Below are 27,194 nucleotides of genomic sequence, written 5' to 3' on the forward strand. Positions count from 1 at the left end.
CAACTCTCTAAGATTCTTTTATTTAACCAACATTACTTTACAAGCCTTCCTTGACCCGTCTGTCCCATCCAGCTACCGTTTCATTTTTCCTTCTTCATTGCCAAATGTCTTTTAAAAAGCCATCGAAACCAGATTGTCTCTGTTGTCAACATATCCATTCTTCTGAGCCCCTTGTAATATAGTCTCCATCCTTACCACTCTATTAAAATTAATCTCTCAAAAGACATCAGTGACCTACTTAGAACCAATTTGAATAGCTATTTCTCAGTTCCCATCCTTCTTTACCTCTCTGAAGCAACTGACATTTTATCATCGTATCAAAAATTTAAAGCTGGAAGTGATTGTAGGGGCTATGTGGTTAGTCCAGACTTAAAACTGAGGTCCAGAAAGGTTAAAGTACTTACCCAGGATCACAGAAATGCTGAGTAGTACTAAAGCCAGGTCGACTGACTCCAAAGTCAGTACTTTTTCTACCACATTGACCACTCCCTCCTAGATAAGATCTTTCCCCTTAGCTTCTGAGACACTGCATTCTTCTGGATCTCCTGCCTCTCTAAGTGTCCTCTCTTGGCCTCCTTCAGGGGTATTCTTCATGACCTCTTAATAGTTATGATCCCCAAGTTCTGTCCTTGGTTCTCTTCTCTCCCTTACCAAACTCATTCATTCCCATGAATTCAATTATGACATCTTTGAAGATGCCTCTTTATCTCCCTGTCTGTGTTCTCTCCTGCGTTCCAGACCCACATATCCAAATGTCTACGTGACATCTCCATTTGGATGTCCCATAGGCATCTCAAACTTGAGATGCCTAAAAATTAGTCTGTTATCTTTCAGTACAAAGCCCATTCTCCTCTCTGACTTCATTATTTCTGTCAATGACACCGTCATCCTCCTAACCAATCAGTCAAGCAGTAAGCATTTATTAAGCACCTACTATGTGCCAAGTACTCTGGTAAATACTGGAAATACAGAGAAAAGATTCAGTTACTCAGGCTTCAAACCTCACAATCATTGTTGACTTCCCCTCTCCCTCACCTTTCTCATGCAACAAGTTGTCAAATCCCAAATGTTTCTGTGTGCACAGCGCCGCTCATATCCATCCCTTCCTTTGTTCCTGTTGATACCATCTTAGAACAGAAATTTATTATTACCTACCTAGACTATTGCAGGTGACCTGTTAACTGGTCTCTCTACCTCCAATCTCTCCCTCCTCCATTCTGTCTATCACAACCCTGCCAAATTACTCTTACTCATATAGTAATCTAGTCATACTGCTTATCTGCTCAAAACCCTTCATTGTCTCCCTATTGCTTACCAACTGAAATTCAAACCATTTCATCCGACACTCAAAGCCCTTCACAATCTGGCACCTCTCTCCCTTTCCAGCTTTATCTCATGCTATTCTTCTCCATCCACTTTACACTCCAGAATCACTTGAACCACTGTCTCTCTCTCCTTACAACCTCCAGAACACTTTCATTCCCATTTCTTTGCCTTTGTATATGATTTTCCCCTACTTAGATTACCTTCCTTCTGTCTTATCCTGTTCTTCCACTTCTTGAAATATTTTTAAGCCCAGCTCAAATGCCACCCCTTCCATGAAGCCTTCCCAGATCCTCTCAGTTTGTAAGGATCTTATCCCCCTAAGACCTCACCTGACTTTGTCTGCACTTCTCTTGATATGCTCATCATACATTAACTTGTAGTTCTTTGTATATGCATTGTGTTCCCCGTACTGGACTGTGTAAGTTCTAGGAGGGTACGAATTGTGCCTTACCTTATCTTTTTATCTCATCAAATGCCTAGGATAGTGTTCTGCATTCATTCATTCAGCTAAACTTATTAGTCACCTACTAAGTTCAAGAAGAGAATGGTTTAGGGGAAAGAGTACCGAGCATAGAATCAAGACTGAACTTGGTTCGAATCCTACCTTTTAGCCAGGTGACCATGATCAAGTCACTTAAATTCTCTGATCCTCAGTTTCTACCTGTTAAATGAGATGGCCAATACCTACTGTACCTATCTCATGGGGTTTTGTGATTTTCATGATGTAATTATATTGAAATAGTTATCAAAATTTTTTTAAGTTTACATTCTTCTGGTTAAGAACTCTGCATAGTTGATTGACATTTCTATCCATCAAAACGTTCTGGCCAGTTTTCATCAAGCACTTGGTAGAGTTTAATATTCTCTATGGTGGTAACTATTATTTTTAGGCACTGGGAATTCAAAGACTAATTAAATAGCATGGCCCTTGTCCTTAAGAAGCTTACATTCTTTGCACATAAGAAACACTAAATAAATGTTTGTTGAATGATTAAATGAACGTATGGAAGTAAAAAAAAAATTTTACCCATTTACTATTTTAAATATGCATCTGGACTGATAAATGTTTTAAGTATTAGCAGTGAGAAGGCAGCTGCAAATTTATGAGATTTATATGACTAACAGATTGTGTGAGTTTGTGTGTATGTAGCCAGAACAATTAAAATTAGCAGGGACCAGATCCACAGGGCATACTTAGCTCATTCATTCCATGAGAAGCAAGAGAAACTGCATAGTTTAGCACTAGACTGGGAGTCAAGAGACCAGGTTCAAATCCAGATACATATTTTAAGCACGTGTTACCTATCTCCTATATGCAAAGTACTTTGGACACAGGGCAGCCAAAAGCAAAACAAAAACCAGTCCTTGATTAAAGGATCTTACATTCCATTAATGCCTTGATGTATCCTCAGCACTCAAGACAAACAGCATGTGCTCATAACGAGTACTCACCTGAAGACCTGAATCTCAGCTCTTTTCCTTGCTGACTTGGCCCACCCCAGTACTCTCTGCCTTCATTGTCCCATATGCAAGCCCTGTGTCAAAGCCATGTACCAATAATATGGAATCAACCACTCGACCCATTAATCAGTTAATCAACCAGTAACCATTTATTAAGTACCTACTATGAGCCAGGCATTATGCTAATTGCCGGGGATGCGCGCGCGCGCACACACACACACACACGGCAAAAGTCGGGACTGAAAGGAAGCTGGTGGAAGAGTAGCTTGTTCCTCTCCCACCACTGTCCAGCTCCCATTTATATTTTTTTTCTTCCCCCATAAGAATGTAAGCTCCTCAAGAATAAGAACCAGGTTGTTTTCTTGTATTTGTACCCCAGTGCTTAGCACAGTGCCTGGCACATAGTAACTACTTAATAATATTACTGTTAATAATATTACTTCTAAATGAAGTAATAGGCAACAGCAGTCTTGGTCTCCCCAGAAGAAAAGTATCTTAAAAATCCACAGTGTTGATTGGCATTTCCAAAAGCATACTTCATCTATAACTACTGTCTAGTAAGCTCTATATTATTATATGTTTTATAAATGTTGTTCAGTCATTTCCAACTCTTTGTGACCCCATTTTGGGGTTTTCTTGGCAAAGATACTGGAGTGGTTTGCCATTTCTTTCTCCAGCTCATTTTGCAGATGAGAAAACTGAGGCAAACAGGGTTAAGTGACTTGCCCAGGGTCACACAGCTAATAAGTGTCTGAGGCTGAATTTGAACTCAAGTCTTCCTGACCCCAGGTTCAGTAGTGCCTAGCATCCCATTTTATAAAATAATTACTCATTTTTTTCCAGAAAAAAAATAGTAAGCTACAGAGAGGTTTAGTAGAAAAAAATGTGGACTTCATTTAAGAGGGAGGTCACATGAAATATTTAAGGTGACTTGTCAAGTGGTGTATGTGTATACTTTCCCGTGTGTATTAAGATGTGTTAAAATACAAAATTCTAAAAATAGTTTCAACTTCAGTGGGACAAGAGCTCAAGACTAAATCAGGGTCATCTATAATATTCACAAAGTAAACAACCATTTACCCTAGTACCTACTACATTCTAGTCAGAAAGTATTTATTGGGTGTTTGCTAGTACTAATAATAGTGTCGTCCTATTTCCTGGCATCTTCTAGTGCCTGGCTAAAAGCTAGTCCTTTCTGAATGGGTTAAATTCTTTGCTTTTGCTGTTCATTTTGCAATAACATTGCCGGGTATGACAGTAGCTCTTAGAATTTCATTCCCATAAATATATTATTATACCTAAACATTTAGGCATTGTCCCATTTGCAGCCATTAGGAGGTAGCTAACTGTTGGACAGATTCCTGCAGCATGAAGTTTCGTCTTTGCACAAGTCTAATCTGAAGGAACCTGTCCAACATAAATAAGGGAAGAACACATGCTAAAAATACTCATTTAAGGAATTAGGTGTGTACTGGAAATACAGTCTTCTGAATAACCAGCTCCAGTTTCTAATAACAGAAACAACTGGAGGGAGGACTATTTTTCATAGGTGGAATCTCTTGATTCCTAGGTGATTTTTTCCTCGTGTGGAGATCTGGACCTTCTAGAGCACCAGACAAGCCTAGTGTCTTCTGAAGACGGTACCAGAGAGCAGGAGAACATGGACGACACCAACAGTGAACAACAGTTTAGAGTCTTCAGAGACTTTGATTTCCTCGATGTGGAGTTGGAAGATGGAGAGGTACAGTATATTCTCCATGAGAATAACCCACTTCAGCTTTTTCTTTGGCTAAAGGCACAGTTTGCTTTTTTTTTCCCTCTTCTTTACCTGAGAAATAGGGAGCTCTTTGTAATAGGGAAGTTCAGCTGCCAAGCTGGAAACTTAATTCAAACCAAGGTATTCACAGCGTTTGTGCCACAGCCGAGCCCTGGCAAAAAGCTGCCATGCCCTGCCCCTCTGTCTGAGCCAGTGCTGACAACGACCAAGTTATTACTATATGGCAGAGACTGAAGCCTCAGTGACCGCACAAAGGGCTGAGTTTGTGCAGCCCAGAGGTATACTATTTTTAAAGACAAGCCCAGGAAACACTGAAGCTCTAAACCAGCTCCCAGGATGATCTCTCATATCCTCCCAGCTCCTGAGGCTGTCCCAGTTCCTGAGGCTGCGATTCTGTGAATGCCCAGGTCCTTAAGGAAAAAATTCTAAGCATTTGCTCTAATTCAGTTTGTTCAATCCTTACATGCCAAAACATGAAGTCAGGGCCCCTGGTGTTCTGGATTGTCTGGGTTTGGTTTTGTTTTGTTTTAACCAAAGTTGATGAAATCCTTAAGCCTTTAAAAAAAATGTTAGCTCCCAGAACTGGGTTCTGCTTGAGGTGCTAGAGTTATTATCAGCTTTTACATCAGCACAGACACCTGGAGAGTCTGAATTCAAGTCTCAATAGGTGAAAAAAAACCTTTTGAGTATATATTGACTATACTGCATATATGACAGTATATACTGTCATCAGATGCTTTCCATTATGAATCTTTTTTTCAGGTTTAAAAAATAAGGTTTGTCGGGATTTTCAAATTTTGGAATAAAATATAACAAAATATGAACACACAGAGTCAAGGTGACATAAAGAGTAATGTCAGTCTTACTTAGCTACTTTTGACTAAATATTTTTAAATTAAGCATGTCTTTGAGGGAGAAGGGTTGAAGGAGAAAGTTTTTTTTTTTCCTCCCTTTTTTTTTAAGTGACTTTTCTGGGTGAGAAAAAAACCTCCTAGGTTGGCAAAATTCATATACTTGTCAGATTGTTTTGCTTTACTTTTTTGTTTTAAAATTCAGGACCTCCATTCCCTCATGCTTGTTATTTAGAAACTCAGGCCTAGAACCATCTGACCCATTTTCAGAACTGATATCTATTAGCCCTCGGGCCCAAGGCCTATGCTACAAGTTTTGGTGGGTGTGGTCCTCCATGGAATAGTTGCCTACCCTTCCTCATCTAAGCGAATGTCATACCCAAAGAGATGCTATATCTGGCAAGTCAGTACAAATCATAGCCAAGAGACAAGATAATCATTCCCTTCCACTCACCACAGTCCTCAGACTGAGTGAGAAAACCGTACCCATGGAGGGAAATCTTGCTACAACCAGGGACCAGTGTCCAGTGAGGAACCTTCTTCTTTACCATGGTTCCAAAGTAATCCTTTTGCGTGAGGGGAGGAGCCTCACAGAACCTTGTATAACTACTGGGCTAGGGTTTGCCTTTTCCCTGTTCTCATCGGCTCCAGCCATAGGTAAACTATTAAAGCCCTAAACTGGTTTTGAACTACTATGATAATGATTGGCAAAGCCTTCTCAACATCTTGCTTTAGACATTGTAATTTATTAGGCAACATGCCCTGCACTCTACAGTTTGTCAATAGATATATACAAGACCTTTGGCCTCAGAACAGTCAGAAAAGGACTTTTCCTAGGACACATCCTCCAGTACAGGTCATCAGAGACTGGGATGGTTCTGAATGAATAAAAAATAAATACAAAACAAGCACAGGGAATCTGTCAGCTTAACCATGCCTTACTCCAATTTGGGTTCTATGAAGAAAAAGAATTAAGACCCAAGATAAAGAGCCCTTGGCTTCCTTTTGCTAATCATGATCTCAAAGTACCCACCTTCTAAAAGCAAACAAAATTAAAATAAAGTGACTGCTAGAGTCTTCATATGTAGTTAAAAATTTCACTTGAAATTGTAAGACCCTGTATTAAAACCCTAAATCATGGGATTGTAGATTCCAAACCACAAGGGGCCCATCTGAGCCAAGCTCCCCTTACCTCATTTTAGAAATGAAGCTGAGACACAGAGAACTTCAGATACAAGTCAAAATGTGATAAGCTAGAAAGGCAGGCCGTAGCTTATCTAAACTAATGCTCCAAGTCCTTTGGAATAGCAAAGGAGGGGTATTTGAATTAGAAGAAAAACTGACAGAACTCAGTGGGTGCAAGCTAGCTACCAGCCTGCACTGGTGGTAAGTGTAAGGAAGTGCTGACAGTTAGCTATAGAACAGTAAATTCACATGACAGTTTTAAGGTTCAAATATTTTAAGATCGTTTTAACATGGATCTTCAGATCTTAGGGATACTTCTCCTTATCCAGGACTCCTTGCCTATCATTCGTATCACCAGCTTTATTTCTCTTACTTTCACAAGTAATTCTGCTAGATTATGGGCAAAAATGAAACTTCAAGAGACCCTCTATTGTTTAGCTATTTAAAATTGACCTTGCTAGGAAAAATAGAGGAAGAACAGGTGGTTATGTTTTGAGTATTTCCTTATTTCTCTCAATCAAATTCTTGACTTTTTTCCCACTGAACTGATTGCTTATCAAGTAGAACTGTTACATGCCCTTCACTTTTAATCTGAAATCATAATGAAAATAGTAAGTGAACTATTTTAAGAAAAGGGGCCATTAATAGATCCCCAGTCAGTTTAAAAGTAAACTCACCAAGTACAACTTATAAACAATTCAAAGAAGTTGTCTTGTGGACATTTTTAAGATAAGATGAGATTTGATTTGCAAGTTTCATGTTCTTTAGAATTTATCCATAACCATAAAAGGGGAAGCATTCCCATCAGTGAAGCCTGTGTTTTTTCATTAGTCTGAGACATACTGAAACTATGTTTGTCATTTTCAAAGTTTATCTGAGCTAGGGCTGCAGGTTATATCAGAGGATTGGTTACCCTATCCCTCTAATGATCAGCTATAGATTAACTGCTCAGCTATCCTGTTTACTATGTTTGTACTTGCTAAGAGGCTGACATCCAAGGACTGAATTCTTCCTCATTTTGAAAGTTGAAATAGAAAAGGGGAAGGGGGTGGGGGTGGAGGACTGTGCAGGGAATTGATGAGGCAGAATAGAGGGGTACAACTCTGTTTTCAGTCAAGAAAAAAAAATCAAGTGAAATGTCCCAGCATGAGTGATGCCCAGTGTTTGTGTTGCAAGGGAGTGTACTCAAGACATTTCAGAGCACCTAATGAAATTTAATCTTTGCCAAAGTAATGAGAAGGAAAACCTGGGCAGCCCAAACCCTGGAATTTTAAATAATATTAATTCCCTATGTCAGGGCAAATAAATAATGAACACTTTCCTTTCCCATTTCTCTCTCTGTTCTTCTAGACAATGAAAAATCTAAATAAACATTTAATCCAATTTTAGTTGGTGTTTTATAGGAAAGCATATAAATGAAAAATCTAAATAAACATTTAATCCCATTTTAATTGGTGTTTTATAAGAAAGCATAAGGGGTACTCACAAGCCAAATATCATGTGAGGGGAGTATTTAAATATTTCTCAATAAAATAATAATAGGACTCTCAATATTAGGGCATGTTTACATTTGTTAATATTTATAATGCCTCCTGACTTGAGAATTCTAAGAGTAGAAGCCTATTCAAGTGTGTCCTTTTTGTCTCTAGTTATTCATTACGGCCAAAGCTGCCCATAAATCAAGACCCCTTTTCTTGTCCTGTTTATTCTACCTTGTTCCCAGGTTCCTCTAATTTCAATCCTTTGTTAAGTCAGATTTTAGATCACCCTAATAAGGGTTTGCCCTTGAATCTGCAGTTTTTTTAGACTTTCAAAGCTGCTGTGTCTACTGACATACTTACACCTCAGCAATAAACAGAACAGGAACCACAAACATTTTTAACTCTGGTCACAATTTTAAGTGATGACGCACTTCACCAGCTGATGATGCTCATACATATTTCCGTGATGTAGTGAAGCCGTTTTCTCACCAATAGACATTTAAGCTGAATAAAACAGTGTTAGAGAATCCAAAATCATCATAGAAGTAGAAAGCTATTTCCAAAATATGTTTAGTTTGTCAAACAGGTCACTGAAGGTTACATCCTCCACTCATCCTAAGTTATGATTCTCTGTTGCTTGATACTGACTTTCCCATCTGAGGTTAATGCATCCTTAACTGTAAAGACAAGTTTACTGAAGTAAATATTACTAGTCCTATTAGTTTCTGTTGTGGTAATACTAGGGCAGATGCTTTTGAGTTTTCTGATTTCTTCAATATAATCATTTTAAATAGACCTTTTATTTGTTTTTCTATCCATTCAATCTGCAACCCAGGAACTCCAGGTAAGAAAAAATGCTATTTTTAACTCAGACATGCTAGTAGATGTTATGCATCATCGCAGACTTGTAACAACATAATTGCTTTTTCCTCCCTTCTAGAGGTGTGTGCGTGTGTGTGTGTGTGTGCGCGCGCGTGCGTGTGCGCGCGCGTGTGAGAGAGACCAAAGGGGTCCCCATGGCTGCTCTGCTACAAAAATATTTTCTAAATTTTAGAGGAAATTTTTTTTCTTAAAAGCTGTTATGCTCCTAGTCCTCAAAGATGCATGTTTGTCTTTTTCTAAGTGAACAAGAGATTTCAAATATATGTCTTGGAAAACACTCCTGTTCTAATCTGGGGGTTAAGTACTTTAACAGTTGACATTTTTAATTTCCACATCAAAATGTAAGCAGTAACTTGTTCAGTGTGTATAGGACACATCTCTTACACACACACACACACACACACAATTTCCAGAAAAATCCTTGGATTTTGTTAAGCTGGAGTACCTTTTTATTGATCAACATCATATCTAAACCCTTTTAAAGGGGATTCTGCTGTGCACATGCATATACATGTGTATATGCTTATGATTACCATGAACATTTCATTATAAATCTGATGTTGCTAAACTTTTAGAATTAACATCAGTTGTTAATCATCATACTTGAAAATAAATCTTGATTCTCTAATTCCTGCAGATTGTCTGAGGGAAGTTATTCATGTACATTTTCTGACTTGTAGAAAATCTGACTTATTCCACCCCACAGCTCTATGATCTTTAATTTTGTATATAACATCCAGGAGCCAGGAAGGCACGGCTGAAGACTTGGACAGCCACATAAGGGAAGACTGTTATGATTGCTCCCAAACACTGTTTTTACTATGCTTGATTTAAGTGATTGCCTTTTTTGGAAAAGGTAGTGGGAACAAAATTCTTCAGCCAGTGAAAAAGAGCAAGCCCAGTACTGTTTTCATTGACTGCCAACAGGGGTGTTCTTTTGTCTCACTGAGAAAAACCATTTCCTTTTTAATCACCATGGACTTTGGGTGAGGCATGGCCACATGACTATTCAATCGCAACCCCTCAACACCAGTTACATGAGTTCATTTTGTTTCCAACTCTCTGGGAGGGCTGTTCTTTATTATCCTTGGGGAATGGCTTCTTCCCAGTTGCCCTGTCCCCATTCTTTTTTATTTGGGAGATGGGAGTGGGGGGAGCTGGGTACAGAAGTTAACTGAGTAACAAGAGGATGTTTTATTCGCTGATGGATATATTTTTCCACATCTTACATTCTTCCTTCACTCTTTTTCTTCCACTTTCTTGTCTTTCATCCTCTTTTTTTTCCTTTTCTCATATACTTCTTTCCTTTTCTTTTTATCCAAATCTCAGCTTTCTTCTGGTTTTTCTTTGGTTTTTGTGTTCAACTAGATAGTTTAGGATAGCAACAGAATCAGGCCTGTTAGACTTTTCCACCAAAAGAAAAGCAATTTATTGCGAGTTTATCCCAACAAAATGGAAAAGTTCTGTGCTTGACTATCACCTTGGTCTCTCTTCTTCAACTCAAGTTGCCTTGTGAGAAAACCATAAGCCTCGTTTATATCACATGGTAAATAAATAAAGAGGACAGTTCACATCCTCCCTCCAACTCAACATATATCTATGATTGTTGCTTCCTCTATCATGATAGATAGTGATGAGAACTGAAATAGCAAAAGATCAATTTCCCTAAAAGATGGGAGGAGAAGAAGGGCAGAAAAAATGATGAGCCTAGTCATGTGCTTAAAAATAATAATAATAATAAAAGAAATAGACCATTTAGCCCAGGGAAAAGAGTCACTGAATTCCTTAAACACTGCTCTTTTTTTCCACATATTGGCATGGTATAGTGGAGGGACTGTCAGACTATAGTCTTTGGGCCAACCACCTGTTTTTGTACTGCGCATGAGCTTAGAATTTTTTTAACTTTAAAATAAAGTTTTATTGTATTTAAAATTGTAAAAACCATTGTTAGCTCATGGGCTGTATACAAAGAATCAGATTTGGCCTGCCAGCCATAGTTTATGGGCCCCTGGTATAGTGGATAGAAAGCTGGCCAATGAGACTTGCAGGAAAATTCCACCTTTGACATGTGCTGGTTGTCACTTAACTTCTCAGTGTCCCCCAGCAATTCTCCAACCAGAGGTATCAAAGTCACAGCCCATGCCCCAGCAAAACTCCTGAGTGAGGCCCAGACTACAGTAAAATGCAATTGGAAATGTTTAACAAACGTAAAATACAATACAACGTAGATATTGGTTATTTGTGATTTTCTAAGTAAACATGCTGCTGGCTGGGTTGGTTTCTATTTGAGTGTGACACCACTGCTCTAAGACTGAGCTGCAGAACAGTCACCAGTCTGCCTTGAGAGATAGAGGGATTCCCTATGCCAAGGTTTCCCACTTTCATTAAGTCACAGATCCAGACCAAAAAAAAAATAGTTAAATGTTGGATTAGGAATGCTCCCTGATATTCACTTAGTTTCACACTTCACCACAATATTATGCAAACAGTAGATACTTAATAAATGTTTGTTGACTTGAACTAAACTGTTGCCAAAGAAAAATTGCTCATTTTCCAAATAATATCTGCCTTGCTTGCTATGTACTTATAAAAACTATAAGGTCATTTACCCTTGTAGAACACATCGATCCATTGGCAGTTTCACTGGGTTCCAAGTGCTAATTTCTATTGGCTGTAGACAGCCTTGACCATCAAAGGATAGGTTATGGTTTTTTTTTTAATTGCAAATTATCGATCAGTATTTCATTTATGAAAGTCCTTTGTAATACAGGTGATGTTCATTTGTTAAGTCAAAATTTAATTCCTTTTTATCTATGCCCTCTTTGGTTTTATTTCAACCCTTAATTAAGTATATTTAAATACACTGGAAACCATGTTTGTGGTAGAAATAGAAATGTACCCAAATTGTCCCTTAGTCAGTCAGTGAGTTAATTAACAAACATCTATTGAATGTCTACTGTGTGCTACCCGCTAAGTACTGGGAGATACAAAAATAAAAGTGAAAGTTCCTGCCCTCAAGGATCTTAACATTCTGATGGAGGAGACAACATGTACATATGTATTTCAGAATATTTACAAAATTAAATAAAGGTAATTTGGAGAGGAGCATACTAGCAATTGGGGAAAATCAGGCAAGGCTTCAGTATAGGAGGAGGTGCTTGAATTGAGTCTTGAAAGAATCCAGAGATAAGTAGAAGCCAAGACAAGAAAGGAGTGCATTCTAGGGAACAGCCAGCCAGCCAGCCAAGGAAAAGGCATTTAATAGTTTCACAAAATGGTAACTAGGTGGTGCAGTGAATAGAGCACATGACCTGGAGTCAAGTTCAAATCCAACCTCAGACAGTTACTAGCTGTGTGACCCTGGGCGAGTTATTTAACCTATGTTTGCCTCAGTTTCCTGATCTGTAAAATGGGTTATCTTCTAGGGTTGTTGTGATGGTCCAATGAGATAATGATCTTAAAGCACTTAGCATAGTGCCTGGCTCAGAGTATGCCCTATATAAATGTTATTATTATCATTACTATTATTAATTGTTACTCCCCAGTGTATCTGAAAGGTCCCAGCATTTCCTTGCCCTTCCTTTTACTCCCCTTTCAACATAGGGTACCATAGGGCCCACATTTATTTCTCTGAAGGTCACGGAAGTTTGAAAAAATTACTTTTCCAATCCTTTTTTTTCTTTATGTTTCCAGTGAGCCAATTTCTCTTTATATCAAACCATCTCTTTCCAAAATGAGGTTTGAGGCTAAGGTCTTATGTGTGTCCTGTCTGAGGCCATCGTGGTTTTCCCTCATTCTGAAGATATTCAAATAATGTGCCTTGAGCAAAAGATGCTTTTAGCCTTTGCGTTTTGCATGTTCGGTCCAATAATGCCCAGCTTCATCCTGATAGCCTTTAACACTGCATTTTATCTTTATTGGCTGTGAAAACTGCTGTGGCAGAAACCAGTGGGGATGTTTACATTCTGTTCTTAGGCTGAATACAAAAAGGATTTGGGGAGTGTGGGACATAGCCATATAGTGGCACGGAACTGCCACCTTTTTCCCCCCTGAAAATAGCCTTAGACAGAAAGGTCTTTTGAAGGGCTTTAAGTCTATTAATTATTTAGTACCTTTTTTTCTTACAGATTTTTAAAAACAGATGTTCTCATCATTGAGGAAAATCAGTGTTTAAAAATGTAAAATCACTTAGCGTGTTAAAGAGAAATCATCATAATGGAAATAATAAAAAGAGAGAATAATAGCTTGTAGTTTTTTTCCTTTTTTCTCCCATCTGTAGGACACTTAGTAATAGCTGAGATTTCTCTTTACAACTGAAATGTATATTTATGCGGACATAGTTTGCTTTTTCACATCCTACAAAAATAACTCTAGTCTACAGTGTCATTTTGGGTCGGCAGTATTCATTGTTTAAAGATTTTTTCTAAAGTAGGCAAATTAATGAAATGTGTGAAAGTGTAAATTGTGTAATAGAGTTTGGCATAGAAATCAAGCGTACATTGATGATGATTTCAGGGTGAGAGCATGGACAATTTCAACTGGGGAGTGCGCAGGCGTTCTCTGGATAGCCTGGACAAGTGTGATATGCAGCTATTGGAGGAGAGCCAACTTTCAGGAAGTACTCCCAGCCTAAATAAAATGAACCATGAGGATTCAGATGAGTCATCAGAGGAGGAGGACCTCCCAACCAGCCAGATCCTGGAGCACTCCGATCTAGTAAGTAGCCCCATTTACTATTTTAGAAATTAGCAGATTTGTTCTAATTGATTCAAGTTTACTGTTGCTGCTAAAGAAACTTTCCAAAGCTGCTGGATGAGAATCTGGACTGATAGGCTCTGTCTAACTGAATGGGGTGGGTTATTTTTTTTCTGTAGGTGGCAAATGCAAAAAACAAAAACCAACCACTCTTAGATGAAGCATTGCAAACCCAAAAAGCAAACACCAGATCTGACAAGGCTACCTCTTCCTTTCCCCCAACAGGCCTGTATGTGGTGTGGCTTTTAAAAAAGCCCAATAAATACCTTATAAACCTTCCCCAGGTTACTAATACCTGTTGCTGTGGTTAAGGTCAAGTAAACAGAGAAATAGATCTGGGGGAAAAGAATGAATGCCTAGAAGAGGAAAAACTAATCAATAGCCATGAAACACAACACCTGTGTAAAGAGCATGAGCACATTTGAAAAAGAGTCTCTTCACACCATTTTTTCTCTTTTTTTAAACAGATCATGACCCTTTCCCCCACTGAGGAGGCAAATCACATGGACTCGCTCACCATATCATGTGATACGACTGCCGCTGACCCTCATGCTTTTAGCACCAGAACATCTAGCTTTGACGTTTCTTTGACTGATATGAATAATCTACAGGTGTCTGAGGGCTCTAAGGTGAAGGACTTTTGGGAGTTCTATCATTATAGCTCCTTTTAAATTCCACTTTTTAAAAATAGTTTAATTTTCTAAGATTTCTCTGGGGATTGATTGTGGGCGACATAGTCTTTTCTTCTTCTTACTCCATTTAAGGCTTTATGAAGAGTGTGTCCATGGGACGCATCCTTACCAGATTCCTGCATGCTGATCTTCTTGATTTAAAAAAAAATTGATCTGGGGCCTTTTGAATGAAGTATTTTGCACTTTCTGCATAGCTCAAGAGCTTCTGATTAATGGCAAAATCAAATCTGTGTGTGTCTGAAGTTGCAGAGCCGGGGATCATTGCAGCTGTTCTCTGAACTGAATTGTATGGAGCAGTGTTCACTTGGGTGTGGGTGTGCATGTTTTCTTGTGAGATTTTTCCATATGTGGGAACCAATTGTGTAATTTGCCCATGGCATTCAATTCTTGCCCTTTGGCATATCCTTGAAATTTTCCATGCCAATCACAGTATTAGGCTAGATTTGCACAAAACAGTTCTTGCCAGCTGTCTGAAGTGAACCGTGAATTATGGACATGATTCCTTACTAAAAAAGGTTGGTTTTTTTTGTTTCATCTTTTTTGATTTATGTGGATTTCCCTTTGTTTGTAACGTTTATCAAAACAGCCAAACAAATCCTGCCCACAAAACTATCTACCATACTCCATGCTTCCATATTACACATATGAAATGGGGGGACTGGACTTTTGAGTTTACTGATATTGAATGAGGAAACTCCCTCTCCCAATTCAAGTCAGTGCCTTCTTTGCAATGTAGAGTCTTGGATGGTTGCTTAGAGAAGAGAGATAAAGTCACCTATAGAGGGTACCATAAGCACTATGTGTCAGAGACGGGACTTGAACCCAGGGTCTTCCCGATTTCAAGGCCAGCTCTCTGTCCTCTACTCCACTACCTTTCTACACACAAGTGTGTGAATCAGATTAGTCATGACTGACACTAGCATAGTACTTTAAGATTGCAGTTCTCTGCTATACTATCTCCATTGATCCTCAGCTTCGTGAGGTGGACACTGCAGGTATTACTATCACCATGGTTATGGGAGAAATATCTTCCCTCTGAATTCATGTGCCAAAATTTACCACAGTGCAGAAATTATAGAGGTAAAAACCTAGGTTTTAATATTATGCTCAAACATAGGCTGACTCAGGCCTCAGGGAAAACAGTAAACTTGAAAATCATTAAGATTCTAACAAGGCTTCTAATGGGCAAACTTACATCATAGTGACGCAGAAATAATTCTTTTACATCTTGCCATCTTGTACATTCCTCTTAGTCCATAAAAGTTAAAGAGAAGATAGATCCACAATCCCATACTTCCATCAATGTCATAGAAGTTGAACAAACTTAGTTAAACAGAGTCATAATCTCATATAGCCCCTGAAGAAACAAAACTTGTGAAATAAACTCTACGGGCAACTTTAATGAGAATAATTTACATGTCACTAAGGAGTTGAGGTTTTTCCCCTGGCTTCTAATCTAAGGAATGCTTAAGGCTCTTAAGTAAATTTTACATCCCATGGGACAAGTTTTGATCAGGTAAAGTTAATGTTAATAGAAGACAGGCTTTCAGTTAACCAGAGATGCAAGAGGAATAAAAGGAAATAAAAAATTCCCATTATGCCATTTTACAGACAAGGAAATGAAGGCTCAGAGTGATGTTACTTCACTGTGGTTACATAGCTAGTAGATGTCAATAGTGTTTCTTTCTTAAAAAAAAATATTAAATGCCTGTTGGCCTATTCATGTCAACTAAGATTTCATTTTCCTGGGTTTGACTCTGTATTATAGTTGGGGGGAGGGGAATGAAAGAGGGGAAGTAGGTGATTGAAGAAGACAGTAGGAGATGACTTTATAGAGAAATATTTTTTCAGCTCTAAAAGCTCATTGGTCAGCCAACAAGCATTCATTAAGCACTACTATGTATGTGCCAGGCACCAAGCCACAACCTCTTACAAAAATAGTTCACTTGTAGGTTTTCAGTTCTTCCTGAAATCATGAACATCACAAATGCCACAGATAACAAAATCTGCTTAAGTTTTTCTTGCTCAGAACATGAGGTTTCATCCTCAGTTTCTTAAAGAATTCATGTGAACAAGTTTCATGGTATACTCCCTCCACCCCCATACAAAGCAAGTTCTATTTTTTTTTAAGATCAGGAAATTCTCTAACCTCACTTTATAACATATATTTCATGAGGTCATGAGAATCCATAAACTGAAAAAGATCACAAGTGAAGAAATCTATATTTTATAACTTTTTAAATTTTTGTCCAGACCAGTGGTTTCAGCATTGTGAGAAATTCCCCATATACTCATCATCTGTAACTTAAAGGCTTAGAGAGTTGTTTGGGGCACTGAGAGGTCAAATGATTTAAAACTAATAGATGTCAGAGGGAAAACTTGAACTGTGGATTTCCTGACTCCACAGCTGGCTCTGTCTCCACGCCCCCTCATTTTGCCTCTCATTTATTTCACTACTGGGCAAGAAGATTCTATTGACCATCATATTTAGTTTACATGAGGAGCATTTCTGGGTTGACTTCATTATATAAGCACTAGGACCAGGAGCTTTGCCAAGTTAGTATAATTTTTTTTTCCTAAAAGTTTCCAAGAAGAGAGGAAGTTTTCTGACTAGAAGGGATAAAAGTACCAGGGATCTCCCATTAAGTGTGAAAAGTTTTTCCCTGACATTCTTTATCAAAAGAGTAAATGGTATTGCAGTTTCTTTCCATATTAAAATGTTTTATTGTTGTTATTTTGTCCACTTTTCTATGTCCAGTTCTATAAAACCCTGTTTCCACATGGAGAAAGCTAGCGAAGATTTGACATTTTTAGGGCTCGCCCAAATTTAACTTTTTTTTTTTAATCTGGAAAAGTTTGACTCATTGCTTAACATTAGTGTAATCAATACAAAACCATTCCTCCTTCTTCATGGGGGCTGAGTTTCCTGTGTTGCTTGAGCTTTCTGTGAAATAGGGAACCCCAAAAACCTTTCAACCCAGATCTTACCATGGCAACAAAGCTGTCATTTAGAAGGAGTAAGTAATGAGAGCTGATAAAACCCAGTAGTTCCTACTCCCTAAAGACTTGAAAACATAGCCTAATAATGAAAAGTCCTTTCTTCATGCTTTAAAATTCCTGTGAATTCACCTAGCCCTTTGGCCCTATTTATACTACACTCACAATACCCAGGAAGTTGTCAGATATTAACTTGTGATAATCTTTCATTGTGCGTGTTGGTCACATTCACGTAAATTTTTATTCTTTTTTGTTTGTTTTTGTTTTCAGAAACTGACTCACCAAAGCATATATCCATGTGCTTTTTTTTCACTTTCCTCTTTTGCTCCATGATCCAGTTGCCTTCCTTCCTTTCTCAACAGAACAATCAGTTCTCTGGCTGGTTTCCCCCTGGCCCAGGTTGAGACACACCCTCCTTTTCCGTTTCTTTACTGTCTTGTTCCTGCCCTTAAGCAGGCCTAGTTCGGCTGTATTCCATAGACCTTTCGCTTGGATGCCCAGCTCAGCCAAGTCAGCTTTTACCTTCAAAGCTGTCATCTTTAGTGGGCTTTTCCAGGGGCAAAATGTATAGCTAATGCATCTTAAGACATTTCCAATTTGGAAAAGGCCAAGAGAAAACCCATCTGACTCTGAGTCACAAGATCCAAGGTACTTTACGTCAGAGAGTTCTAGGTTTGAAGCTGAGGGACTCCGCTGAGTTTAGGAGTCAGTGGGGTCAGCCCTTGTCCAGGGCTCTGCCAATGAGACTAGTATGGCCTTTACCTCTCTGGGCCCCTTTTCCTCTCACCTAAAAGGGGGGAGATCAGATAAGGGCATCTCTAAGGACCTGTCCGGCTTCTCACATCATGATTCTATAAGGTAAAAGAAGACTAGACAAAGAGTAAACAATATTTATTAGAGATATTTGGAAAAGGACAAAGTCATGAGCAAGAAGATGGATTTTTCTGGAACATTAATGCCCTCGTTCCTATCATTTTAAAGATTTCACCTTCTCTTTTTTGCCATTTTTTTTTTTGCTTTAACAAATTTTCCTGTTAGCAAGTTTCCTTACAGCTGTAACATATTTGCTTTTTCTTCTCCATTTGTCCTTTCAGGCTGAAGGTGTCAATGAAGAGGAAGACACCACGGTGCACGAAGATGAACTTTCTGGTTCTATCAATGAACTCCCAGCAACATTTGAGTGCAGTGATAGCTTCAGCCTAGACATGACTGAGGCTGAAGAAAAAGGAGACCAAGCACTGGACCAGTTTACTCTTGCAAGGTAAAAAAAAATTCCTCATATGGCACGGAATGGTGCCATTTTATAACTTTATTTTAGCCCAAGTATAACTAAGTACCTTCTTAACTATTTTAACATCTCAAAATCTGCTAATTCAGCAAGACATTTATTATGCATCTACTGTGAGTAAGGTTCTGTATCAGACTGAATAGTCCTAAATAGTCAAATGAAGTACTTGAAAATGTGAAGCCTAGAGCTTTACAAATATTAACTCATTTGATCCTTACAACAACCCTGGGAGGTAGATGTTATAAATATCCTCTCTTACTGATGAGGAGACAAGGCAGGTGGATGTTAAAATGACTTGCCCAGGGTCATAAAACTAGTAACTGAGGTCAATTTGAACTCAGGTCATTACATTTGTTTTTCTCAAGGGTTCCCCAGGGTTACCTCTCCAAGAGGTATCTAAGTAGGACTTCGTACCAGAACTAACCAAAAGATAATCCTACCCTCAAGGAGTTGACATTTTATTGGCTCTTCACTATACATGACATCCTCTCTCCCTCTTCCATGCTTTTGCACTCTGTCCTTAGCTCCACTTCAGAGGATCCCTAACTTCCTTCAAGTACTCCTCAGATATGATCTCATATACATGAAGCCCTCTCTCATCCCTCCAGCTGTTGGTGCTATGTTCCTCTTGAAACTTCAAAGCATATACAAAGTATTTCCTTATTTGTATATAGGTTGTTTCCTTCTAGTAGAGTGTAAGTAAGCCCCTTAACGTTAGAGACGGTTTCATTTTTGACTTTGCATATAAAAATTTGTTGTTGAATTGTGGGACATGGACCGGTAAGCAAACAAATATAAGCTAAGTGGAGAAAAGTGAGAATCCTAGCAAACTGTACCATCTAACACAGTTTCAGCCAAGTGCAGAGGGATAATACCTCCCCAAGTCTGTTGCCCCTCCTTAACAGAGGGGTCTTTTTGACCATTTGACCTGCTGTTCTCAGGATAGAGCATCAGTTGGGTTGCAGCCACCCTGCCTCATACTGTGCAGGTTTCCTGAGCTTTGTGAAAGCAGAAAGAGAGATTACAAAAGAACTCATCAAAACAAAGGATTTAGCATACAAAAAAAGCAAGAAAGATGCGTGTGGTTAAATTTGTGTAGGTTTTAAAAGCCTTAAAGATAATAAACAGATGGCAAGCCTGGAAATAAAAGGTTTTTCATAAGCTGAAAGATGTAAGTTCCTTTAAGTGGCTGCTTTCAGCATGGTGGCTGAAATTCAAAGATTTGTATCATTTGGCCTAGGAGCATCAGTAAAAGAAGGCTAGGAAAGGACAAAGACAGGATCCTTGTGATGAAACCATAAAGTGGTCTTGAAGAGATCCAACAAAATGCTAAAGACACCAGGAGCTCCTGAATCCACTCACCCTTAAAGGCCCAAGATAAAAACTGAGCAAAGACTTTTAGATACTACCATGAAAAAAAAAATCCTCTATTAAGATTGATGGATCTGAACATTAATCTGTCACCCTCAATCCATAAAGAGACAATGGATAAATAGTATAGGATAAGGGGGTGCAGCTAGGTGGCACAGTGGCTACAGCACTGGCCCTAGAGTCAGGAAGATCTGAGTTCAAATTTGGCCTCAGGCACTTGACACTTACTAGGTGTGTAACCCTGGGCAAGTCATTTAACCCTAATTGCCTCACCCCCGCCTCCCTCCGAACAAAATTAGTATAGAATAAGGCAGATATTGTCAAATTTTGTCAGTGTTTTCATTTGTCTTTATGGTACTCTGTGTTTAGAAAGGATTGTTCAGAAGTATCAGTGATGGGGAAAAGGCATCAGAAACCTTATTTTTTTTTTTGGCAGGGCAATTGGGGTTAAGTGGATTGCCCAAGGTCACACAGCTAGTACACGTGTCAAGTGTCTGAGGCCAGATTTGAACTCAGGTCCTCCTGACTCCAGGGCCCCAAGCTGCCCCAACCTTATTTGTTTTTTAAGAAAAGATCTTATAGGGAGAGAAGAATCAGTGGGTAAAATTTCAAAGAAGTAGAATGTTAGAAAAGACATGGAGGACATTAGTGACATACATTGATCTATCCCTCTCCTCCTTCCCTTTTCTTCTTCCCTCTCCCTCCCTCCCTTCTTTTCTCAGCTCCTCTTGATCTTATCTTACTATCCTTTTCTTCTCTCTGATATTTAGATGTATGCATTCATTAATATCCTTATTCCTTTCCTGTCTTCCTTCTCTTTTAAAAGGCTTACAGGTGAAATTATGGAGGCTTAAGGAATATCAAAGGATTATAGAGTCATAAGAACATAGATTTAAACTATCAAAGACCTTAGAGGTTATCAAGTCCAGCCCCTGTATTTTACAGATGAGGAAAGTGAGTCATACAGAAATGAATGACCCACTCAGGGTCACACCACTAATGTCTGAGGCAGGATTTTAACTCGGGTCTTCTTGTATGCGAATCTGCTGCCCTGTGTGCCATGCTACCTTGAAGTTTGGGATAAAGGAAAAATCAAATATAGTAGACTATAAACTTGGTGAAAACTGGGGAGTAAATAGTCCTAAAATACAGAAATTAGTATCCAAAGACAGAAAATTGAAGGAAAACTATCCCTTAGTCTAGGTGGAGACCATATTGAAAACTTAGAAGAATAAGGCATTTCTGAAGGATTAAAGAGAATGTGTAGAGTGCAAGGGTTGTATTCTTTCATTGTTGTTCATTTCAGTTCAGTCGTTTCAGTCATGTCTGACTCTTTGTGACACCGTTTGAGATTTTCTTGGCAAAGATACTGGAGTGGTTTACCATTTGCTTCTCCAGCTCATTTTACGGATGAGGAAACAGAGGCAAGCAAAGGTTAACAGTGACTTGCCCAGGGTCACACAGGTAGTAAGTATCTGAGTCGGGGCTTCCTGTCTCCAGGTGTGGCACTGTATCTACTGCGCTACCTAGCTGCCCCTATTCTTTTCTTCTCTTTTACCTAGAACTATAGAAGAGTACTAGGGAGCTAAGAAAATGAAAAGCCAAGACCACAAAGCAGCCTTGGAGAGAATTAATGGGAAGAAATGGTCTATTTCATTTTATTGGTCAGAGTTTAGAGCTTCCAGGGATTTGTTGTCAATTTTTTACAAAGCATGGCTTGGCGAAGTTGGCAAGGCTCGTTTCCTTTCTTCCAGCTATGGAGATGGAGACAGGGGCATCTCTCCGCCACCTTCACCCTTCTTCTCTGCCATCCTGGCTGCTTTTCAACCAGCTGCATGTGATGATGCAGAAGAAGCCTGGCGTAGTCATATCAACCAGCTCATGGGCGACTCAGACGGCTCCTGTGCCGTGTACACGTTTCATGTGTTCTCCTCCTTGTTTAAGGTAAGTCTTTGGACCAAGGCATCGAGGTCACTGTACCCTTAGACTCATGTGAGCGAGTCCAAAAGTATAGCCCCTGCCACTTAACTTTATTTGTCAGCCCTAAACCCTCCTTTCCATTATCCTTTATTCCAGTACAGAAACTTCCTTTGGAAAATCGGTCGGAAATACTTATTATATCTTTTTCTCCAGCCACTCTGGCCTCTTCTGAAACTGTCATGTCCATCAAGAATAAGCAGATGGGTACAGCTGCTACTGAGTGGCACCATCGGCTGCCCTCGTTCCCACATCCTCATTCCCCCAATACTCTTTCTTTGGTCGCTGGGTCTCCTTTTCCTTTCTCCCATCTCCCTTCAACTCACCTCCTCCTTTTATTTCATCCATTTCTTCTTTGTGCCTTTACCTCCCATCTGTTCTTTAGACATGCCAGTGGTAGCTTACAGACATCGCTTATTCCCATTCATAGCAGCCATGTGACCTGAGCTGATGAAGGCCATTCTCCATAACTCCTTTCTGGATAGCCTTTTCAAACATGACCCTCTCCCACCCCAGCAATTTTACACAACTGCACAGAAGTGCAGGGGCACTCACCCTCAGAACAGTACTACTGAAAGATTACTCTCTCTGTATGTCTCTCCTCATATGTCTGTCTGTCTGTCTATCTGTCTCTCTGTGTATTTCTTTTGTGTGTCTCCCTATCTGTCTGTCTGTCTCTGTGTCTCTGTCTTTCTCTGTGTGTCTCTCTGTCTCTCTGCCTGTGTGTCTCTGTCTTTCTCTGTGTCTGTCTCTCTGTCTCTCTGTCTCTCTCTCTCCCTGTGCCTCTCTGTCTCTTCTTCTTTCAAACATCTTTGATGCTCACCTAACCTTTTCTTTCTTTTCCTTTATATTTACAATTTCCTTTTTTATTATGAACTTAATGATCATCAGCAAACATGAACATTCCAGTAGACAAAGAACAAGAAAGGATTGTATGCAAAATTGTGAACTTTTTACATCATGTCTAAGTGGATATTATATTTAACATAGTAGTCATAAAATTACCATTTGTTTGTGTCCCCTTCTGAACTTTTTTGTTTTCTTCCGGTTTTTTTTGAGAAGTTCCATTTTTTTATTTAATATTTTTAGTTTTCAACATTGATTTCCACAAGATTTGGGGTTACAAATTTTCTCCCCATTTCTACCCTCCCCCCCACTCCAAGATGGCATATATTCTGATTGCCCCATTCCCCAGTCTGCCCTCCCTTCTGTCACACCACTCCCTCCCATCCCCTTTCCCCTTACCTTCTTGTAGGGCAAGATAGATTTCTGTACCCCATTGCCTGTATATCTTATTTCCCAATTGCATGCAAAAACAACTTTCTTCTGTGTTTTAAATGTTCTATTGATACTCTTCTCTGTTGTGTCATTTTTCTTCCTGCCCAGTAATTCACTCCACTGTATCCCAAGTCTTCTCTTTTAACAAATAAATGTACTTAAAACAAATCAACACATTGGCCATCTGACCTAACCTTAAATTTTCTGTTCCACCACGTACCTGGCATTGGTTATGGTCTCCCATTGTCTGACCTGGTTTGTCACTCAGATGAGGATTACTTCCCTGCTTTCTTCCCTCATCCCATTTCAGCCTCTGACCTGTGCTTGCCTGACCCTTTCACCATTCGTGGCTCACATTTCTTGGTTATTGACCCCCAACTATTACCCTGCCCTGGCCTGAATTGTCAATGCTTGTGCACCAGACTGGCCATCCTCATCCCTACATAGCCATCCACAGTACCTTCTGTCCTAGCCTTGGTCACATTCACCCCATTGGGGCATGTGCCTAGGAGCCAGCCCCTAGCTGAAACCAGACAGCCAGGGCTGTTAGCAGATATCCCACTATACATTCCACCCAGCAAAAGAATGTGGGAAACTGGAGGACCCATAAGACACTGACTCTCTCCAGGCCCTCAACAAAGCACTTAGTCTACTCTGAGGATGTCAAAAGACTACAATCTATAAAACACAAAAGATTTCAGGGCTGTAGAAGACAAAATTATTGCCCCAGAGGTATTCTACCTTGCCTCGGGCCAACCGGCTCTCTTCAGGGTAGATGGTGCACCAGCATCCATCATTTCTGAGGCAGAGCTTTCTGGAAAACTGAGCGCAGCTAGGTGGTACAGTGGATAGAGCACTGGGCCGGGACTCAAAAAGACTCATCTTCATGAGTTCAAGTCCAGCCTCAGACACTTAATAGCTGTGTGACCCTGGGCAAGTCACTTAACCTTGTTTGCCTCAATTTCTTCATCAATAAAATAAGCTGGAGAAAGAAATGGCAAACCACTTCAGTATCTTTGCCACGAGAACTCTAAATGGGGCCACAGAAAGTCAGACACAACTAAACAATGACCACAAAGCCACTCTTTTAGAGGAGGACATTAGGTAGCAAATCTCTGACATGAAAGTTTACCCTTTCGAGAGAAATCCCAACTCTTGATTCTGATGTAGGCCCAGCCCTTGCCTCAAAGTTAATCTGTTGCTAAACTGGCCTTCTGAACATATTTTCATCTCCATAGTTATCCACTGAGCCTTAGTTCCTGCACACAGCCTTCCTCAGCTCATCTGACTTGCCTCCTCTATCAGAGTCCCTATTTTTTCCACCTGTATCCTATCCCAGTCATCTGACGCTTATTTACCAGGGCATCGGTTCACATTTCAAAACTGGCCTGACCAAATATTTGCCCAGTCACCCCTCCCTCAACCCTGATGTAGCAGACTTTTTCAACCATTAAAATTTTTCCTGTATGGATAATACTTTGCTGCCCTGGCCTTGTCTATTACCGAACTAGGTGGAGAGAATATTCTCATTAACAGAAAGAAGACTCTTCATAAGCTGAGCACAAAGGGGAAGTTTTACTTGGTTTTTATCACAGAGTAAATGTCTGTACTGGGGGACAACTACAAGAAATACACTTCTGAACATGGGCTGTCAGCTTGACTTTTTCAATAGATGAAATTCTAGCTTTGCCTTCAGAATTTTCCTCATCTCTCAGACATTGTTCTCTTCCATAGTAAGATGGTTTAAATTCATTTTTTTCAGCTTCATGCATAGAAAAAAGTCTTGTGTTCACCTCATATCCATTTCTATAAAATGTTACCTAGTAACAACAGGAGCATACTGTGTAGCAAATGCAGATGACAAAATCTGTGCAGACACCTCATGTTCAGTTTTCTTCTAATTAATCCTCTGCAGCCATTGCCTGATGGTGTCTGTTGACCATTTTCCCACTTATCTTCTAATGAGTCTGAACATCTCATGTCTAGGTATATAGACCTGTATTTAATTAAAAGGGAATTTGATTTTTTTTTAAAAAAAAGACAGAAAAACTTCCTGTAACTTTGGAAGCACCATACTGTATTTTTTAATTCAGTTTTTCCTTTATAAATTTGTTACTTGTTGTCCTGCCAATCAGGTCGCGGGCAGCTCTCAAATGTAGACAAGTACTTATAGCTGAATGAACCGTATGGGTTGTATGTTGGTTGTATGTACAACAGTGGCAGTTATGAACTAAATAAGGAAGCCTGGGTTCCGTGGGTCTCGAGGATCCATGCACCCCCCAAAAAATGCCACTTTAGTGCTGGCAGAGAGGATGGGAGAAATAGCAGTGCGCCACCCAAACAGAGGGAATTTGCAGCAATAAATGCATTCTTCCCTGAGTATGTGTGATTACAGGAACCCACTCATACAATAAAAAACAAAATAGTTTCGATCTCCTCAGCTTCAGCTTGGCCTCAGAAGATTATTACTTAGGAAACTTTTAAAACAAACATTTGCTTCCCCGCAAGGGGAGAGAACGTGTTTCATGCTTGTTTTCATTGTTTAAAGAAGGAAAAATAAATAATAGTTTGGGGGAATGAAGACAACTCCGCTTCATGTGATAAAGATGCCAATGACTTGAGGGGACTGGGGCGGGGTTTGTGTGTGTTTTCCAGAATATTCAGAAAAGGTTCTGCTTCCTGACTTGTGATGCAGCCAGTTACCTCGGGGACAACCTTCGGGGAATTGGCTCCAAATTTGTTAGTTCTTCCCAAATGCTGACCTCCTGCTCTGAATGCCCGACACTTTTTGTGGATGCTGAGACAGTGAGTATCCCCTGTCCTAGATTAACAGAATGGTATGCCCAGCTGAGACAGTCATGCAGTCAATCAGCAAACCTTCATTAAGTGCTTACTATGTTCAAGACACTCAGCTGCATCCTAGAGTTAAAGCTCTGTGGTTTGGCCACAACCAGGTGATATACTGGGCCTCAGTTTAAATCCAGCCTCAAGTCTTCCTGATACCTATTAACTGTGTAACCCTGGGCAAGTCATTTAACCCTCTTTACCTCAGTTTCCTCATCTGTAAAAGGAGCTGGAGAAAGAAATGACAAACCACTCCACTATCTTTACCAACAAAATCCCAAATGGGATCACAAAGAAACAAACATAACTTGAACGCCTGAACAACAGCAACAACTAATAACAGTACAGCATTGAAAACTACTGGAAAGGATATGGAAAGAAAACAGGATTTAAACCCAGGAGAAACCCTGGGTTTGAATCCTGACTCTGACATTTATTTATTAGCCCTAAGATCCTAGGCTCTCTGAGCCTCAGTTTCCCTATCTGTAAGGTGAAACTAAACATACTTGTACTGCCTACCACCTCACCCCACTCTTTCAATGCTGTAAACTTAAAGCACTATGTAAATGTGACTTATAAACATATACATATATACACATACACGCATATATGTTGTTGTTCAGTCATGTAAAAGGCCAGATTTGAACTCACAAAGATGAGTCTTCTTGACTCCGGGCCTGAAATCTATCCACTGCAACACCTAGGTGCCTACATACGTAAATGTATGTACACACTTATATATGTACATATGTAATGGTTATATGTACACAGTATATGTATATTCCCCTATATACCACCACCTGCTCTGGCAATATTTCTGAATAGAGTTTCTTCTCAATTTGTACAGTGACGCCTTTACATTTGTATATAATTAATTGTATTGTTGTAAAACTTCTTCCTGTGTCTTTAGCTTCTGTCCTGCGGACTTCTTGACAAGCTGAAATTCAGTGTTCTAGAACTGCAAGAATATCTGGATACCTACAACAACAGGAAAGAAGCCACTCTCTCAGTAAGTCATGTGTTTTTTTT

The 27,194-nt window shown here is 39.5% G+C and overlaps 1 protein-coding gene across 2 annotated transcripts in view; it reads left to right on the forward strand.

The window, feature by feature from the left end:
- The window catches only part of FRY (FRY microtubule binding protein), a 325,197-nt gene that overhangs the window by 272,581 nt on the left and 25,422 nt on the right, over positions 1–27,194 (forward strand). Inside the window, exons 50-57 of one of the 2 annotated variants that reach the window (XM_036743231.1) lie at positions 4,358–4,528; positions 8,917–8,925; positions 13,479–13,679; positions 14,186–14,347; positions 18,502–18,668; positions 21,821–22,010; positions 25,977–26,126; positions 27,076–27,174. In XM_036743231.1, coding sequence (XP_036599126.1) covers positions 4,358–4,528; positions 8,917–8,925; positions 13,479–13,679; positions 14,186–14,347; positions 18,502–18,668; positions 21,821–22,010; positions 25,977–26,126; positions 27,076–27,174 — 1,149 coding nt within the window. The remainder of the gene's footprint in view (positions 1–4,357; positions 4,529–8,916; positions 8,926–13,478; positions 13,680–14,185; positions 14,348–18,501; positions 18,669–21,820; positions 22,011–25,976; positions 26,127–27,075; positions 27,175–27,194) is intronic. The other variant, XM_036743232.1, reaches the window with a different exon arrangement.

Source organism: Trichosurus vulpecula, chromosome 2 (genome assembly GCF_011100635.1).
Source record: "Trichosurus vulpecula isolate mTriVul1 chromosome 2, mTriVul1.pri, whole genome shotgun sequence".
In the NCBI taxonomy this organism is placed as follows: domain Eukaryota; kingdom Metazoa; phylum Chordata; class Mammalia; order Diprotodontia; family Phalangeridae; genus Trichosurus; species Trichosurus vulpecula.